Source organism: Ambystoma mexicanum, chromosome 12 (assembly GCF_040938575.1).
Source record: "Ambystoma mexicanum isolate Mex_15411 chromosome 12, UKY_AmexF1_1, whole genome shotgun sequence".
NCBI lineage: Eukaryota > Metazoa > Chordata > Amphibia > Caudata > Ambystomatidae > Ambystoma > Ambystoma mexicanum.
Genome location: NC_090936.1, coordinates 735,438,225 through 735,457,711, shown reverse-complemented (window position 1 = coordinate 735,457,711; position 19,487 = coordinate 735,438,225). Strand labels below are relative to the sequence as shown.

The 19,487-nt window shown below is 42.2% G+C and overlaps 1 protein-coding gene across 1 annotated transcript in view; it reads right to left on the bottom strand.

Annotated features, from left to right (window-relative positions):
- The window catches only part of CERK (ceramide kinase), a 679,079-nt gene that overhangs the window by 30,433 nt on the left and 629,159 nt on the right, over positions 1-19,487 (bottom strand). Inside the window, 1 exon segment of the mRNA XM_069629241.1 lies at positions 2,281-2,483. Coding sequence (XP_069485342.1) covers positions 2,281-2,483 — 203 coding nt within the window.

Sequence of the window (19,487 nt, the reverse complement as noted above, 5' to 3'; positions counted from 1 at the left end):
TTAATCTACTCTGGTCTGGTTGGTGGGGATCAGGAGAGGATGTAAAGATATGGTTGCACGTTGTATGGTATTGTTTATTTATAAAGCGCCTATACACAGGCAAGTGTTTCAAAGCGCTCAAGGAGGGTGGGAACATGGAGAGAAAAAAACAGTCGCTCAGAGCCCTTAAAATTCTGAGAAGATAATAGTCTGCACAGGCAGAGTAAGTGCATAAAATACATTTAACAGTTTGCAGTAAAGCAAATAGGCTTGACGGCGATTCTGCAGTTTAACCAGTGCAATTAAGGGGTGAAGACAAGGGAGAACAGACAGACGATCTTCAGGCACAGTGCATACGGACCGTGCATATGTGGAAGGAAAAATGCCCTCTGCAGGTTGAATTAATTGGTGCACTGAGGGATAAGCAGCTGTGTTTGCAGAGTGTCCATATGGTGGGATAGGTCCAGGCCTGGTGTGGCAAATGTCACATACTGTCATGGAGTGGGCTGGGGGATAATGCAGGAGTTAAGGGTGCAACAGTAATGTTAGTGCAATGAAAAGTCTTCATTGATGCCAGGAATGAAAGACTATCCAACACATCAGTTTAAGTGAAGAAGCTCTAGGAAAGAAGGGAGATGCTCATTGCATGCCTTTGGCTAGGACTAGACTGTTGCTGTGCCACTTCCAGGGGAATTGGTGCAAACTGTGTAATATTTAGGGACTCGGAGTTTAGCAGGTTTCGGTTGAAAGGGGAAGTATATCAGGTGGCAATGGAGTGGATGAGATGTGTGCGCTGGGTGTATGTCTGCATGCCCAGGCGAGAAGGGAACATGGGTTGGGTTGTGCAGTGCAGTCAACAGAGTACCACCAAATCAAGGGAAGCAGAATGCCATAGTGGAATTGATGTTTTAATTGATGTAAGAACGGTGGCAGGAAGACTAAGGGCAAGCACTGAATAGATATACCAAGTCATCAGTGGTGGACATGAAGCTCCTCTGCAAGAAGGCGTCTGCCACTTAGGTCTTTGGTCGAGGGAAGATGCTTGTTGTATTGTCGAATTCCTGCCGATCCGTGGAATTTTCTTCTTCTTGGATCCAGTGTGCAGCCCATGTGGGGTATGCTGCACACTAGTGTCTTGTTTTTAAAGGATGCCTAGTGCTTGGGTGTTGGTCTGTGTCTTGGTTAAGTTCTTGGTATCTTTAAATTGGAATGGTACGATACAGGGATAGGATGTAGGCTGCGGAAGGGGCCTGCATATGGCAGCAAACATATCTGCACAGAATTAAAACCTTTTAGGCTAGTTTTATAGCCCCCCAAACTGTATTCAATGTATAGCTTTGACAAGAGGTTATACAGATTGTTTTTAAGATACCAACTATCACAATTATACCGCAATGTAAGCAAACATAATACTGCTTAACAGTGTCGGATTGGAGTCACTATAGTGAAAAAGCACTGTGCATTGGCCGCTGATTTACACCAGTGTGTTTTTAAAGGGTGGCTTCATTCATTCAACATCAAAGCTTTCACTTCAGCAGTCAATTTTGCACACCAGAATACCTGTGCATGTTAACATGTTTCAAACACGGGGCCCATAAGCATGCTAAACATAGTACTAAAGATACATTACCATATGTTCTTTGTACAGGATGCTTTGAGATTATCAAATGCTCTAGGATTGAAGCTTCTGTACAGATGTGAGAATGGGAACGTTGCTTTGTTTTAAGTAAGTCTGAATCATCAGACCTATAGCACCTCGAAGTTACCGGTTCTAGTGCAAACTACTTTTATACCACGTCATATTGCAAATTCCCAACATTTATATTCAGTACAAGAAAGAAAGCACAGTATATTGTGGATCAAATTTAATTAAGTCAGAACAAATTGGAGGCAAGTACACAACAAACCCGGCCCAGTCGCCAGGTTTCAGATCACCTTTCTCAGAACAGCAAAGATAAAGGCTCCGCTTAGACTATAGTGATGGTCACTTTTGACAACACGTACAACTTTTCTGGAACACAGTAGAATTGACTTGAAAATCCCCAATATTAAGTAAAAAGCTTTCAAAGTACATACTGTGGAACTGAACCACAATACTGCACTTTGTTGAAGATTGCTTAAAATGTAAGATGCACAACTGACTACTGTTTTGGTATGTTCCTGCAAACTCACATTTAATGCATATTACAATTATATAGGTTTCATCTGTGCCTCGTGCTCAATATGTAGAGTCTTGAAATGAATAGAAATACACACTAACATGTATTACCTTTACAAATGAAAACATTGCTTAAGACATACCTGATCGTCCTTATTGGTATGCCTAATTAAATGCCTTAAAAAATTTAACCGCGAGCACTTGCGGATTAAAATAAGATCTGCCGTGCCATCTGCCAAGTGAGCTGCTGGGGAGAGACCCTTCGGGCTTCGCGGGCATGCACAGCTCATGTTTGCTGCATTGATCGACATAAACTTCCCTCTGACAGTTTGCCAATCTCCAGCTTCTGAAACCGAACGAGAGAGACAAATAAATCAAGGCGGTGCGATTGTCACATACAAAAACTTGAAAACAGAGTTTGGAAGAAAACTACATTCAGAGGCAAATGCAGTTTTATTTAAAAGTGCTCAGTTTAGGATTTGCAAATGTCTAGTTTAGGATTTGAGAATGTCTAGCAGTGCTGCTTGAATACCTTATTTGTGCACAAAGGGCTTTAACTGAGCCAATCTGAACACATTTATATCCGTTCGCATCCATGTCTGAATCATCGCACCAAGAAAACTGGGATCATAGGTTTTTAAAAAAAAAAAAAAGGAAATGGACACCATCTTTCAAATAATTGTAGATTGTGTTTGTGAAAGAGGCTGGGTAGATTAGACAAACAGTTTATAAACATGAAGAAACACAACTGAAAAATATGGTTTTATTTTTGCTCCAACAGGTACACTATATTTGCTTCACAACAGCGTTTTTCGTCACAATGTTCTGTTAAAATTGAAGAGGTAGGTTACACTTCAAGAAAAGGTGCTGCATCCATAAAGTGAATGCTGGCGTTTGCCTTTCAATTTATAAAGAACTCAACAAACAACTCTAAAATACAACAGTTCCTAAATCATGTTTGTGTTATGTTATAAGAATTTGTATAGCGCAGACCTACACCAATAAAGGCATCATTGTGCTCAAAAGACTGCAAGGAAAAACAGCAGAGAAAACGAAAACAGAAAAGGGTCTTAAATTGTTGACGAAAAAAAGATTGGTCGCGCGTAGGGAGAATGGCAAGTTGTTCCATAGAACTACCACTGCCACAGAGAAGGCTCGTCCTCCCACCTGAGATCATTTAAACGTAGGTACCTGAATGAGGCAGGCATATGGTCTGCTCTCAACGATTGGCCGGGATTGTAGGGACGGAATTTGTCCTCAAGGTATTCTGCACCAATACCATGAAAAGCATGGTGGACAATGCAGATCATCTTAAACTCAATACAGCGAGTAACAGCAACCAGTGGCGGTGGACAGGCCGATGAGGCACACCAAGGGGCACATGTAGCAGCCCCTAGCAGCTGAGTTTTGCAGCACCTGTAGCCTATTAAGATGAGAAAGAGGTTTAGCTAAATACAAAAGAGCGTTGCAGTAGTCCATCATTACAAAGATTGAAGCTGACACCACAGGAGCTGGCAGAAACGGAAGAACCTTCCGAAGAATTTTAAGTTTAAAATAGCCATTTTTGCAAACCATGCTGACCTGGGCTTCTGCAGAAAGAGATGCCGAGATTTGACAGCCCAGGTCCTTTATCACCGCAACTGGGGTAGGAAGCAGGCCTAGAGAGGAGGGCCAGATGGCCTATGTCCAAGAGAAGTAGATGAGAGACGTGGGGCGGGGGGAGCAATAACTGGCACTCCATTTACGCTCTGCCTTTCTACAAAGAATCCTCAGTTCAACTAACTGTGGAGTAAACCAGGGTTCGGCAGGACAGAAGCGTGGGTGGCAGGGCCTAGGGGAGCTTAAGTATTAGCAGTGGCAGTGAATATCTGCGAGAGGGTTTCAAGATCTGTGTTGGCAGACGATATGCAGGCATTGGTAATCTGAGCAGAAATTTAATCAGAATTTGTCTAGTGCCATTTATGCCGAGGCAGGCCTTAAGCCTGATAGATTACACGAGCCACTGATCTATTTATAGTAAAGGGTACAATAAAGTGATCTGTTCATAGAACAGGCCGGGCAGCAAACGGTGGCCATTTTTACCAGAGAGAAAATTAAGTGAAGTCTGATGCCAAGATTGTAAGATTGTAAGTATTCTGATGAACCAGCTGAGGGAGGCCCAAGTCCTCAATAGCTGCCATAAAACTAGCAGTGGAGTGATTGGTAGGGTCATTTGGGTGTATGTTAAAGTCACCAGTGATAGAAATATTGGCAAACCACAATACATTAGCAGCCAGCTGTGTAAAGGCCAAGGTGAAGGTGAAGGAAGAATCAAGTTTAGGACAACGATAAACTAGGAGTACATGAAGGGTCTGAGAGACTGAAAGGGACATGCAAAGCAGCAATGCCTCAATGTTCAGAGAATGCACAAAGGGCACAGTCACACAATTAAAAGTATCAAGATGGAGCACTGCAGTACAATTGTCTGTTTAATGTAAAGGGGAATACAAATGTTTTGAACCAAGAGTAACAATATGTACACTACAAGCAATGTCATAGCTAGAAAATCCGAATTTTAACACTTTGTATTGAACTAACTGAAAATATTATACGGGAATTGTAAAATGCATTCACTTTCCAAGACCCAGACTCCATCATATGGTGGTCACACAATATTTTAAGAGTCTAATAAAAGGTATCAAAACTTGGATTTTGTTAGATTTTAAATCTGGACTAACATGGCATCCAACTTTTTTTCTAGACAAACTAGTAAGAAAGAAATACAAATTATTAGTAGATACGAAAAGAACCAAATTCAGTTTTATAAGGAAAATGAATAGTTATGGACTGGATAGTTTCAGAGGATCGCTCAACTGAATGGAATGTGATTTTTATTTTAACAAAAACATATACATTTAGATACACAGATCCAGCAATCATGAACAAATATATATTTGAGCAGGGGGCCAGATGGGTCCTCCCTAGGTATCAGTAAGGGGATTACTTCAAACAAGCCTTCTTTCTGGAGGCTGGTTTCAGTATACAATTTGAGTTTATAATAAAAAAGCATGCAGCTTTACCCTAGTTTTAAATAATCAAAACAGGGTAATTAAAAAAAAGTTGCAATGCTCCATTAACTCTTGGGCCTTGTAAGGTTTCACTGTGAGTGACAGCATATAGAACAGTGAAAAGTAGTGATGTGCACAGGATGTGATGCAGAGATGTATCACAGGTGAAAGACAGACATATGGAATGGGGCAAAGATGAATCTTTGGTAAGAATTATCGTTGAGCCACTTGTGCTGGAGGACACCTGGGAGAGAAGCAAGAGTGGACCTCTGATGAGGAGTGATGTGATGGTCCACCAATGAAAACACCAGATGGGCCTAGGTTGAATGTGTGTTAAGGTTACGGTTGGCTAGTGGGAGCACACAAATGGTGCCTCATGTTCAGAATAATGATGTCCGAGTTAGTCAAGCATATTATACTGGCTCCCTCGGACATGTTTGAATGATAAGGACATTAACATACATAATAAGGGAATTAGAAGAACTTGGTGTACATGTACAATTATGTATTTTAGTGTTGCATTAGCAAAACTATAGTTAACGTGGCACCATAGATACAAAAAACAAGAAACATTAGTATCTCATCCAAACAGCTTCCCCCCCTGCTCCTACAGAAACATTACGCACAATATTGGCTTACTTGCCCCTGCTGATTTCTGCAACCACTCTTGCCACTGGATCTTTCCCCTCCTCCCGCGAGCACTCCCTTGTGCACCCCTCCTGAAAAAACCTTCTGCAGACCAGTCTTGTCCAGCAACTACTGTCCTATATCCATCACCCCCTTCCTTGGGAAACTCTTGGAGAAGCTGGTCTTGCCCCAACTGACCCAGCAAACTGAACTTGTTGGTTGCCTCCACGACCATCAATTTGGATTGTGAGCATTCAAAGGCACGGAAACTGCTCTTCTGAACACCCGTGAGGAACTGCTTGCATCTCTTGATTCCAACTCTAGTTGTGCTCATTCTACTTGATTTCTCCTCTGCATTTGATATGGTCAACCACTCCATCCTCATAAAATGACTTCACGATACCCTAAGTATCGCAGAGATTGCATTGGACTGGCTGACCTCCTTCATCAATGACCATCTGTCCCAGGTTACTCTGGGCTCCTTCTCCTCCCCACCTCTATCTCCACCTGCAGTGTCAAACCTTTCTCCCTAGCTCTTTAACACCCATCTTGCTCCGCTTGCACACCTCATTTACACCTTCTCCCCTAACTTCTAGTGTTATGCAGATGACACACCACTCTTCTTCAAACTTCCCTCTTCTTCCTCCATTATTCCTAACTGCCTATCTGCCATGCAGTCCTGGTGTACTTCCAACGACCTCTGCGTCAACGCCAGCAAGACCAAGATCCTTCCCATTCAGACGCCCGCTCCCTCTTACTTCCCCTCAGTCTGGCCATCTTATATGGGCTCTCCCATTTAGAGGAGGAGCCAAGTACCCCCACTCCAGCTGCCCCACCTACAGTGCCTGAGACATATGAACCAAAGTATGTGACGTACACTGAACAGATAAACCAGCAAAGAGAAGAGCGTGGGCTCCGTGCGGTACCCATAAGACTGCTCATACATAAGAGAATATGGGAGGTAAAGTACCCATTAAGGAAACCATACGTGCATCGAAGACAATATGATGGCCATTTGAACAAGATTCCTCATGAAATAAAGAAACTGACTGACCAGGATGAATGGTGATGTCATACAAAGCTAAATCAACACCTATAAAGAAGGATAACCAGACCAGAGAGGCAGACGATTTATAAAGAACGAAAAAATACACAGGATAAGTGACATCTTGGGATCAAGATGAAGAGACTTGTGCCACAAACCTGATGAAGAATCTTAGTTTAAACATGTACAGATGCAATGAAACGCAAGGAGCAAAGTGATCATGAAGCTAGCCACATGCTTAAATAGATTAGACAGCGGCAAGCGCCAACATACACCTACATACCTCATTGATACATATGAATTAAGTAAAGAATGAATGTTTCAACTACGTATAAAGCAGTTCTGAACAACAAGGAAGGCCTCATTTCAGTGTCGTAGTTACAAAAAGCAATTGAATTAACCCAAATATATTTCAGCTAAGGAGTTGACTGAGCCAAGAGAGCCAAGGTCTTATCAAACTGGAATTGGCTGACAGATACAATTAACGTGAAAGAACAGAAGCTCCTGTTCAAGAAGGTCAAGCAAAAACAAAAGACGTCAGAGGACTATTGGAGAATAAAACCAAATACATGAAGAAGTCTCAATTCGTGTTGTCCAGTCACATGATGGAAGAAAGTTGGACGGATGAGAATATCACTCCTACGCACAGAAGCCGGATAGTACCCATACTCCTTAAAAATTTGCAGAGAACAGTACAGACTTAAGGCCATCTTCAAAGTACTAATTGACACTGGACTGTTGAGGTGATGATGGATCACATTTTTAATTGGTGGAAAGCTGGTATCAAGACAAGCTCACCCGCACTTAGTTGTTTCGGTCTGCGTGCTGCTCACGTAGGTGGAAAATTACTGACGGGGTTAGTAGCCAACCAATTGTAAGGGACCACGCAGTTTAGTCCTATAGTTGTGTAGCCAACGGGACATCGTACATTAAGTGACGTTAATAGTGTCCATTTTGAGGGGAGGGCTTAGTTGCCCCACCTGAGTTAACTATTCTATTACCTCTTTCCGTTACTCCATACAGATATAGAACCTATGCTTAGTTATTCACTTAGGACCAATCCCGCTTACCAATAAGTTTCTGAAGTTTGCCACGTAGGATGACATTGGTATTGACGCAGGTCTAAACATCAGTAGCAACACATTTGATCTATAAAAAATGCTGTTTTTTCTTAAATGATTTGGAGTCAGAGTGTCGAGCAATTGCTGATGTTCGTTGTACTCCCCGTTTTAATTACTTGCATTAAAACAGACAAACTTTTGCCAAACTATTTGTGTTGTCTGTATTATTGAGGGATGAATAAAATCGGCATCCCCATCTATCTCCAGGGTATTGCTACTCATCTGAAAGGGCTGGAAGCCTCCAATTCACCCACTTACCCTTCATCTGAAGCCATAAACGGAGTCCTCTTCGACTCCTCTTTTCTTCCTCCCTCACATTCAGGACATTGCCAAGAAGGCCCACTTTCAACTCTACCTCCTCAAAGGAATTCTTCCTTTCCTCACTTTCCCCCAGAAGCTCAATTTCTCTAGAGCTCTGGGTCTCTAGGCTAGACTACTGCAATAGCCCTTTCCTTAATCTAACCTCCACATCTTTATGTCCCCTCCAGCAAATCCCGAATAGAGCTGAAAGACTTATCCTTGGCCTCATGCCCAGGGACTGCATCTCTCCAGTCCTAAAAGCTCTTCACTGGCTCCCTGTTGCTGCAAGGATCGACTTCAAATCCCTCTGCATCATCCATAAGGCTGTCTGGGGCCATGGACCACACTATCTACAACTTGCTCTCACCAAATACTCTCCCTTCAGATCTTTACGTTCCTCCGGCACTAACTCTGTGTGTCAAACGTTAACAGCGAGCTGGTGGACAATCTCTTTCCTCAGCAGGCTTCCTCCTATGGAACAGCCTCCGCCTTCCTCTTTATTTTGAGCCGGATAGCCTCAAATTCCGGAAGCTCCTCAAGAATGACCTTTTCACCTCTTCCTTCCCTTCCTCCATCCTCCATCCTCTGCTAAACCCCACAGTTGCTGAGATTGGTGACCAGGGTGCTTGTGGGTCCTCTTGGGCCCTAGCCTTTCACACCCAATAGCCTTTAGCCTCTGCCTGCTCCCAGCAGTTGCCCTGGCACCCAGTGTCCTATGCCACCACATGCCTACATGTAATTATTGGCAGCTGACCACTCACCTAGGCTCACTCCTTAGCACTTCCCTCTTGGTACACCTAGCACTTATCCCCCCCACTCTCTCATCCGTTCTCTCAGTCTCTGCACTTGCACGTTCTGAATGCTCATAAGGCCTAGTAGTTCCACCTCTATCTTTCATGGTTACGTTTGATTTTCATGTTCCCTCCCTGTTGCCCTGTGGGCACTTTGAAGCACAATATACTAATAATATATATACTGTATAAGCGCTTTACAAATGCTAAATATGTAGCTTTTGAAATTCCAAAAAGCACATCAATTATGGCAAGAAACTTGGCATGGTCACATCTGAAAACCCATGCCATGTTTTGTTACGTTTCATTGACATTTCATATTTACAAAATGAAGTTGTTTAGCCTTTGGTTGCCCATAGACTTAACAATAAATCTTTTTAAGCTTATCTTCAGGTTGTCCAGTTCAGTTTTGAGATTGTTGGCACACACCAAATACATACCTGGAACAGATGCACACAGCAAAGCTTTCTTAAATGCAATGCTATAATAAGGGATATTCACTTCTTAAAGCATACAAAATAGCTATATGATGTGCACATGCAAAACTGGTCTGAAGGAAGAGATATGTACCTTTGTGGATGATGCATGGTTATATGGAACCAAGCCCGATTTGCATGTGGTCTTTCCGCTTTTGTAATGCCATGACAGGCTGAAAAACAGTTGTCTGGATTCTGGAATGTTGCCAGAGCCATGTCAATGAAAAGCTTCCAGCCCTCACTTGTCAGTGTTATGTATGCCATGAGCAATAACAAAGCACTTTGCATAGACATACAGCATGCTTGAAACCCAAGTACGCACATTACAAACGGGTAATACCTAGGATAATATGTGCAGAGAAACTGCATCGAATGCCTATGTAAAATCAGGCCCCAATATGCATGTGCATCCAATTCAGAATGGACTTAAGAACAAATCACATACTAGCTGCACATTCATATTGTGACAGTCTCTCTGACGGGTGGTTCATGGAGTGGGGCTGCGGGATTCGGTTTTCTAATTTTACACCCTTACCCTTTATCCGAGTGTGGAAGCTGCTTAACACTAGGTGACCTGCCATGAACTACAGGATATTGATGTATAACTGTCTTGAGATGTTTTCATATCCATGGAGCTTTGTAGGCATAGGTGTAATAGCTACTTCAACTAAGGTATTTGTACATCGGTGCGGCTTGGTCATGGTATGATTTTAAAGCGCTCCGTTGCTTCCAGAAGCTAGGGCCGCACTTAATACTCTAATAATAATACCCCTAACAATGTTTGTTGGACCATCTTATTGCTCGGACAACCATTTATGTTATTACCACTAGATCTTCTCAATCAGCCACTGTTTGTGATCACGGTCTACGGAGACATTCGGTGCTATCAAGTATATGCAGGAGTCCATTTCAAACAGTTTCTGTACTTTTCTTACTGTGATCTTGTGCAATGGCTGATAAAGGGAAGCCAATGTAAGCTTGTAATCTATCTTGGGACTGGAAGCTAGAGTCAGAACGGTGTCTACCTCTGTGCCTAAAAATTTCTTAGTCTCCGATGGGTTTAGAATTGACTTTCATACATTGACTAGAGGTCATTGCTCTGCCTTTGACATGGCCAACCATTCTATCCTGATTAAACGGCTGCTGTTTGGGAAGTGTGAGATGACGTCAGACATTCGCGAGCATCGGCGAACAAAAAACTGTAAAACTTTGTAGGAAGTTGATAGAAGTGTTTAGAATGTTAATAGGAGGTGGGAAATGGCACAGTTTTTGCTTGAAACTTTCCAGATTGGATGAAAATGCTGATATACTGGGGTTGAGTACGATATTAGGAAGTTGTAGCAAAAACACATTCAGAGAAAAAGCGTTCTTAAAAAGGGACGATATTGTTAAGTTGCACCAATAAGAACCTATGATATTCAGTGAAAAACGTTGTTAAAAAGGGACATTATGGTTGCAAGTAAAACCGAAAACCCCCATAAATTCGCCCGTTATGGTAAGCTAAGCAACCATAACTTGCAGCACCACTGTTGAACCCACAAACAATATCGAGATATATATTGTATATCGCCATTTAGCCCAAAAATATTGAGAAATGACTTTTGGTCCATATCGCCCCGCCCTACGCCATGTCCAACTGCATACGTCGGAGTACTTCCACTTTTTTGTTTAGGACGTGACACACACACACGCACGATAAATGGTCTGGCAGAAGGACCAGTTGTCTAAATTATAACTGCTATTTAACAAGACACATTTTCTTCCACCCACTGCCCTCCCCACCCAATCCCAAATACTTAAGGATCGTGACTGCTAAACCCTTGAGGGCAGAAGTGTGTGCCCAGTTTAGGGCAACTTGCATTGTATAGGTTTAAGGTAATGCACAATCAATGTCTCCTCAATGTGATAAGTCAAATATTTATCTAATATAGTTTATATAACGGCAAAACCTTTTGAAGCCTTGATTGTAGCTGTATGTTCAACCAGTTGTGTTGAGCTGTAGTCCAGCGTGGCAAACTATATAGTTGCTGAAATCATATGAATATTACACTCCCTGGCTGAATAAAGGTGTCCTCATTTAAATATGTTCTCCTGTATAACATAGAAATGAAGAGAAGATTGCCTCAGTAAATATTGTACTATTCTTTAACAAGGAGGAAGCACACGCCATACAGTGCCTTTTACAAGTTTGGTGGCACGGAGGGGCATGACCTTTTATGAACCTGCATTTGAACAGATAATACATGTTCACAGTGATTATGGTTGAAGCACATACAAGTCGCAGCCAAGTTAACCAACAATGAAATATACTGACAGTATTTGTTCCCAGTGCAGATAAAAGGAAAGTGAGACTAGTGGACGCAGCATAATGGTTAGTATTGTTATTTAATTGAATATTATACTGTGCTAAATCACTACTGCAGTAGTATCAGAGTGCCGAGGCTTGTCTGTGGAGCTGCGTACTGTTCCATTGCCATAGGTATCCAGACTTCGGTCTGCCAGAGGAGAGACAATGAGTGAGGGGAAAGATGAGCGGATTAAGTGGTAAAGAGAGGTTACAAACAGGGATGGGGAGGATGCAATTGGTTAAGAATGTTTCGCGATAGCCTAGGAACCCGTGAGTCCAGTTAGGCGGTTCTGCAAATGGGAGGTGGATATGTGCCAACGGGTTGTGGTAATTGTGCTGTGCTTCCAACGCATTATTGAGAATTGTAAGTTAGTAGGCACTGTAATGTTGACTGCAAATAAGGCATGAATGTGTGCTCAGGCAATCCTGGAAGTTTTGAGTCTTATTTTCCCAGGCATCTCTATACGTTGTACCACAGGTTAAACATCTGAATATTTATTCTGTGACTGCCAAGCCTGAACCAAGAGTGGCATAGTCAAACATAGGCTGTGTTGTTGAAACAGACAGGATTTTATTTAAGATGAGTAGAGGTCATACATGAGCCAAAGACAGAGCAGGGCCGCATCCATAGCTGGGTGATGAAGTGGTGACCACAGCAATGTTTGGGGAGTCGGTGTGTTGCAGGATTTGAATAGCTGGCTCAAACAAAGCCATAAGGCCATGCAGGGACGACATAATCCTCTGTAAAAGGCGCAGCATCGTCCTTCAACACATCCCATGCTATCACATGATGGCGTCTTTAGCCGTCTGAGAACTGTAATAGGAATGTGGGCACTAGGTGCATGGTCAGTGCTTGTTACGTGTAATGAAAAGATCCGCTAAAGGCAGTGGGTCTGTATGACGTAGGTAAGCTGTGCGGAATTGTACAGGTTTTGAATGATACTGTAAAAGCCATGACCTCCAAAGTCAGAGGATGCTTCGGTAGGAAGTCCATTGTTAATGCAACCAACTAAGTGCATCATACAGACTGTTCTGTATGAGGTTAATTGTGTAAAACTGCATAAAAACCCATTGGTTTCCGTGTCCTGGGTCACAATATTAGGATGGGGATACTATGCCAATTTACCTGTTCATTACAACAAAATGTATGAAAATAAATCCTGTCTCCATCTTTGCTGGAAGAGGTTACTTATTTTGAATATCTGGTGATGGATTTGGGCTTCTACAATCTGGTATCATCCCTTTGATTCACCATGCCCAGCTGAGACTAATGTAAAAAGAGTACTGCTTCCCCTCAAACCCACCTTTGCACACAAAAGGATAGATAAGAGGCCCACGTGAAAACTCTACAAGGGGCTTTGAAGGAGGGCCGCTCATTAAGGTTGGTGTTCATTTCAATGCTGATTGAACGCCTTAAGTACTCTTAATTAAAGCAGCAACCTAGGAAGAGTAGGATAATCGGGCTTAGATTCAGAAGAAGGGAATGACAAATTAATGTGAAAAGCACTTTTAACAAAAAAAAGAATGCAGAAATATGATTTGGGATTATAGGTAGGCAAGGAAATATCGATCAAAGGGAGCAAAGGGTAGAGGCAGAGACGCAACGATGAAGAGGGTGGAGCCTTTAAAGAATATTAAATCTTGTTCCATTTGGGTGTGTCCTACAATGACAAGGTAAAGTAAACACGAGTCAGATACTAAAAACTACAACCTGGTCAAAGGGGTACAACATTTACATTTAGAACATTATGTTAAGAGGGTAAATTATTCTGGGTGGAAAAATGGGGAAGAATTAGTCTAGCTCTGCAGACACATACAGCGGCGTACTTAGTGTACATTAAAAGGGAAGAGCTCTTAAAAATGTTATCTAAAAATATTGTCCAGAGTCAGAAATCTACATTTACTTTTTTAACAAACGTTCCTATGTAAAATTAGCTGGAAACGTACCCCCAAGTCCTGCTTTTCAATGACTTGGAGGCATCCATTTTGCATACAGAAACAGTTTCAACTTTTTTCTTTCAATTCTCTGCTCTCAAGGCAGTAACAAGCAGGAGCCTCCTACTGGGTGCTACCTGTCTTTTTATGTAGCATCAAATATGGTTTTAAAACAGAATACGATGCATCATAAAAAAAAGACAAGTGGGGGTTCGAACTCTGGTCTAGGGGTTGAAAGGGCTAACCTTCAATCGTTGGTTCAATGAGCTTGTTCCTAAGAGCAGTGCAAACACACCCTGTTAAATAAACAGGACGTGTTTGCCTTGTTCACATGTTCATGGGACAGGAATTCTTATGAATGCCATCATAATCTGGTAATAAAAAAAAAATCTTTTCCGATTTTTCTGAAAAGTGTTTGTTGTATTAGGATTGGCATTCAGAGGATTGCCTGCACTGTAAATAAGGGTACAGTCTAGCTCTCCTCCAAATAGCCAGACTGCATTGAAGGATAAGAAGAACAAAGAAGGCTAAAGATGGGGAGTAGGATAAGGAAAAGGGAGAAGATGATATTGAGACGCTAGGTGCCTTGAGTTTAATGCACAATCACAATTCTCCAGGTGCAGGCCTGCAATTTCCAGGATTGCAGTTCAAAGGCACAGTGATCACATTCATGCAGTAAGAAACCCTAGTTCAAGCCCCGGCTGGACAAGCAACTGATGCTTCCACCACTGTATGTCCACTCCATCCCTGCGCAGAAGAGATTTATGACACAGCAAATGTGCAATTGCAATCCCACCAAGTTAATTACCAGGGGTAGGTGTTGATGGTGTTGGTAGTAGAGATAATAGAATACCCATAATCTAATGGGTACTCCCCGTCCCCTGCACACCTATCAATACTGAGGTAAATCTATCAGTCAAAATGTCATCAGACTACATCAGCTGTCAGTGTCCAATCTTTCAAAACTCCACACAGATTCTTTGTAACACGTTTTTACTGCTTACACTAAGCAATATTTATTCGTTATTTAATAAGTGAAAACAATGAGAGAAACAACTCCTCTCTCATAATTACACTACAGCTTGAGTTCAATAATATGGACTTTGACATTACAATTTGTTCATCAATCAAAATACCACATATAATACACATTCAAATTTCAAATTCATAAAATGTGCGATTATTAGCAATTGTCAATGCTCTATGCGTTTCGAGAGATTACTTCATCAGGAGCAAAATAATTTAGCCACACTTTCCATAGATTATCATGATTCAACCTTCTCGGACAACAACTTGTTGAGAGAAGCAACCGCTTACTGAAAGCAACAACTTTTTGAGAACAACTTTTTCTCGTTAACAATTTTAACAGGTTTTAACACCAATCTGAAGTAGTGGGAACTTGTCTTCAGTCTATGTATTCTTTTGTCAGTTGAGTATAATTGACTTGTGCCTATAGTCTAGAGTAAAGTTGTATTAGAATACCAAGCTGATATGAAATAACATTGATTTATAACTCAGACGTTAACATAGGTTAATTACCTAACACTCTTTGGATGTGCTCTATGGATAATCGATGTCTACCCATCCGGAATAGATACCTAGATAGCTTGTGTTCTGGGACCATGTGCTGCTCATCCATGTGTTGCACCTACCCTGAAATGCGTTTAGATAATCCGTGTTCAGCTATTGTCTGTACCCTTTTGTCACTGGATTATGTTTCAAAAACTATCATGGGTGTCTGTTACTCGCATGCTGATCCAGCGTGCTTCAGACATTACTGGCCGATGTAATCACATCTGTAAATCTTTTATATACGATGTCTGCTGCCTGTTTCAACCTGTATGAAGGATATGGTTCTCATTAGGGAAATTAAATCTACAGATCCCCTACGGTGGGACTAGCAGACTATCTTTAATAAGTACAACATCAGAAACATGTCGGTTTACCGGTTGTCGTTTCTTGTACGTCCCAGGCTATCACTATTCGTTGTCACTAAAGATCGGTCCGTGATCTTTATCCTGTCTGTGAGAGATGTTGAATGTGTTTTTGTTACATATTCTACCTTTATTTTAAATGCATATTGCCTACTCAAATAGTGTTTAATGATTCATTCCTACTTACTGATTCAGTGCGGCATTCGCTCCTGGATTCCCCCGTCTTTGCCATTGTGCAGAAAGCAGACCCGTTGCTAGGCAACGCTTACGTACGGATGTGGAATTACGTTCTAAGTGGCCTCACCATGTTGGTCTGGGAAATGTAGTCTGTCACTCTCAGGGCTGGCGGGAAGCTGTAACTGTAATGCCTACATATTTTGGACATACATCTTTTTTAATTGTGGGTCTAACGTCATCATGCTGCTAATGTATATGCTGGGAAGCGTAGTGCTTCTACTCATGTGATGATTTCACTGATTCTAATCCTGAAACTAAAATAGTTGGCGAATAACCCTAATGTTTCAATGTCTCCTCTTTGTAAAGGAAATTACTACTATCATATGATTAAATACTAGCATTAATAAGGATGTTAAATAACATCTGATGTCTATATTTGGGATAGATGTGTTCCCATTATTTCACAGTGGTGGAACCATTGCATTCTTTTAATGTTGCAATCTCATGCATGTTACAGACTGAATCTGGATCTTTCCCCAACTCCATTTCCATATTACAGTGATTATACATAAGATTACTTTGGTACAACTTCCAATGATGTACGCTGTTGGCCTGTTGGCATCTCAGTCAGTGCATATCTCTTGATTATACATAGATGTTCTAAAGTCATACAAATGTGTTTAATGACAATTCTTCGTTCATACACCATGGTGGAACAGTTAGATTAGATTCTTTTAATCACAGCGTTACAATCTATAAAATAACATTTGATTTACTAGTCTTTCCATCCATTCCATCATTCTATCTTTCGTCCACATAAACTACTCTATCGAATCCGTCGATCTATTTCATCCTTCCCATCTTCCATCCTTCCTAATCATTCGATCTGCTCCGTGTGTTCTACTCACTTCATCAGTTCCATCTGCTCAATCCGTTCCATCCACTCCATCCGTTGTATCCACTCCACCCGTTTTATCCACTCCACCCGTTTTATCCACCCCACCCGTTTTATCCACCCCATCCGTTTTATCCACTCCATCCGTTCCATCTGTGCTATCCACTCCCATCTGTTCCATCCGCTCCATCAGCCCTATTTGTTCCATCTGCTCAATCCGTTCCATCCACTCCACCCGTTTTATCCACTCCACCCGTTTTATCCACTCCATCCGTTTTATCCACTCCATCCGTTCCATCTGTGCTATCCGTTCCATCTGTGCTATCCACTCCCATCTGTTCCATCCGCTCCATCAGCCCTATTTGTTCCATCTCCTCTATCCGTTCCATCCACTCCATCTGTTTTATCCACTTCATCTGTCCCATCTTCTCCATTTACTCCATCTGTGCTATCCACTCCGATCAGCTCTAGTCGTTCCATCTGCTCTATCTGTTCTAGCCATTCCAACTTTTCGTTCAACTCCATCAGTTCTAACCGCTCCATCTGTTCCCTCCATTCATTCTGTTCCATCCACACCATCTGTTCCATCCACACCATGCATTCTACCTGTTCCATCCACTTCATCTGTTTCATCAGTTTTCTCCACTCCATCTGTTCTACCTGGTTAATTTTTTCATCAACTCCATTGGTACCGTCTACTGTATCTGTTTCAGCCACTGCATCCGTTCCATCCATTTGATTTGTTCTAATTGCTAAAACTACTCATCTTTCTATCGGTTCAGTCTGCTCGTTCATCTCACCCATTCAATCCACACATCTGTTTTGTCCGTTCGACCCCTACCACCCATTCCGTCCGTTCCATCTAATCATCCATTCTATTCACTTAATCTATTCTATCAGCTCCATCCGTTTCATCCATTCCGTCTATTCTAACTGCTTGTTCGTCTCATCTGTTCAGTCCACTCATCAGATCTATTTGTTCCAATCCCCTCCATCCGTTCCATCCCCTCCATCCATTCCACCCACTCCATCCATCCATCCATCCATTCCACCCACTCCATCCATCCATCCATTCCACCCACTCCATCCATCCATCCATTCCAACCCACTCCATCCATCCATCCATTCCAACCCACTCCATCCATCCATCCATCCATTCATTCCAACCCACTCCATCCATCCATCCATTCATTCATTCCAACCCACTCCATCCATCCATTCATTCCAACCCACTCCATCCATCCATTCATTCCAACCCACTCCATCCATCCATTCCACCCACTCCAACCACTCCATCCACTCCACGTGTTTCGTCTGTTCCATTCGCTCTGCCAGCCAGTATGTCTACTCTGTTCCATCTGATTCATCCGCTCTATCCGCTTCATCTGTTCATTTGACAAGTAGACTTATTCTAACTAGCTCTCAGTTCCATCCTTTGCATTCACTATCCGTTCGATTCACTCAGTGAATTTGATCAGTTCTGTCCCCTCCGTCTGTTCCATCTACTCCCAACATTCAGTTCAGTCACCCTTTGCATCCATTTCATTCCTCAATCCACTTTATTCATCCACTGCATCCTTTCCACACGTTCGAACTACTTTTCGGTTTTGTTTACTTTGTTCGTTCTTTGCATTTCATCCGTTCATTATATTTGAACTTTTTTTTTCCGGTTCCATCCACTTCATTCCGGGTCCATCCACTTAATTTCCGGTTCCATCCACTGCCTCTTCTGCTTCCACTGCCTCGGTTTCATCCATTGCATCCGTTCCACCCACTGCATCCGTTTCACCCATTTCATTTGTTTCATTCACTTCATTCGTTCTACTCAGTTTATCCATTTTATTTAAACTGGCAGTTTTAGTTTTTCAATTTTCTCGATCGGGTTTCAATGCTGGATTGTTATTTTGAATTCAGTAACCTTGGGTTTCTGTTTATTGACGCTGTTTATACTGTTTGTGATAAGAGTCGATTTTTAAAGGGAAGAGCCACGTTTTCAGTAATTTGAGGAAAGACATGAGGTCTTCGGTGAGTCGGATGTGGGGTGTAAGTGAGTTCCACAGAGTGGGGGCCAAGGCTGAGAATGATGATCCACCTAACCTTACTGAGTTGGTTTTTGGTAACACTAGGAGGCGGGCAGAGCTTGATCTTAGAGTGTGTGGTGGATGGTAGGGTTTTAGTTTGTCCTGAAGATATTGAGGTCCGGTTTTATGCATTGCTCGGTGAGAGATGCATAAGGTTTTGAAGGTCACCCTTCGACCAACCAGGAGCCAGTGAAGAGTTTTGAGAGCTGGGGAGGTGTGATCTTTGGGCCAAGTTCTAGTAGCAGTTTGGCTGTTGCATTTTGTGCTCTTTGTAGTTTAGTCAGGTGGTACGCATGGACTCCGAGGTAAAGGGAGTTAGCATAGTCCAGTCTTGATATTACAGTTGATTGTACCGCAGTGAGTCTGTTGGGAAAGGAGAGGTATGGAAAAATGCGCCTCAGAATTTTCAGGTGGTAGTGGCAGGACTTAGAGATGTTGACTTGGTGCGAGAGGGTTAGGTCAGAGTCGAGAGTGCATCCAAGGTTTTTTACTGAGGTTGAGGATGTCGGGGGATTGCCCATGGCTGACGGCCAGGGTAGAGTGTGTGGAAGAAGTTCGGTGTTACCACACACCA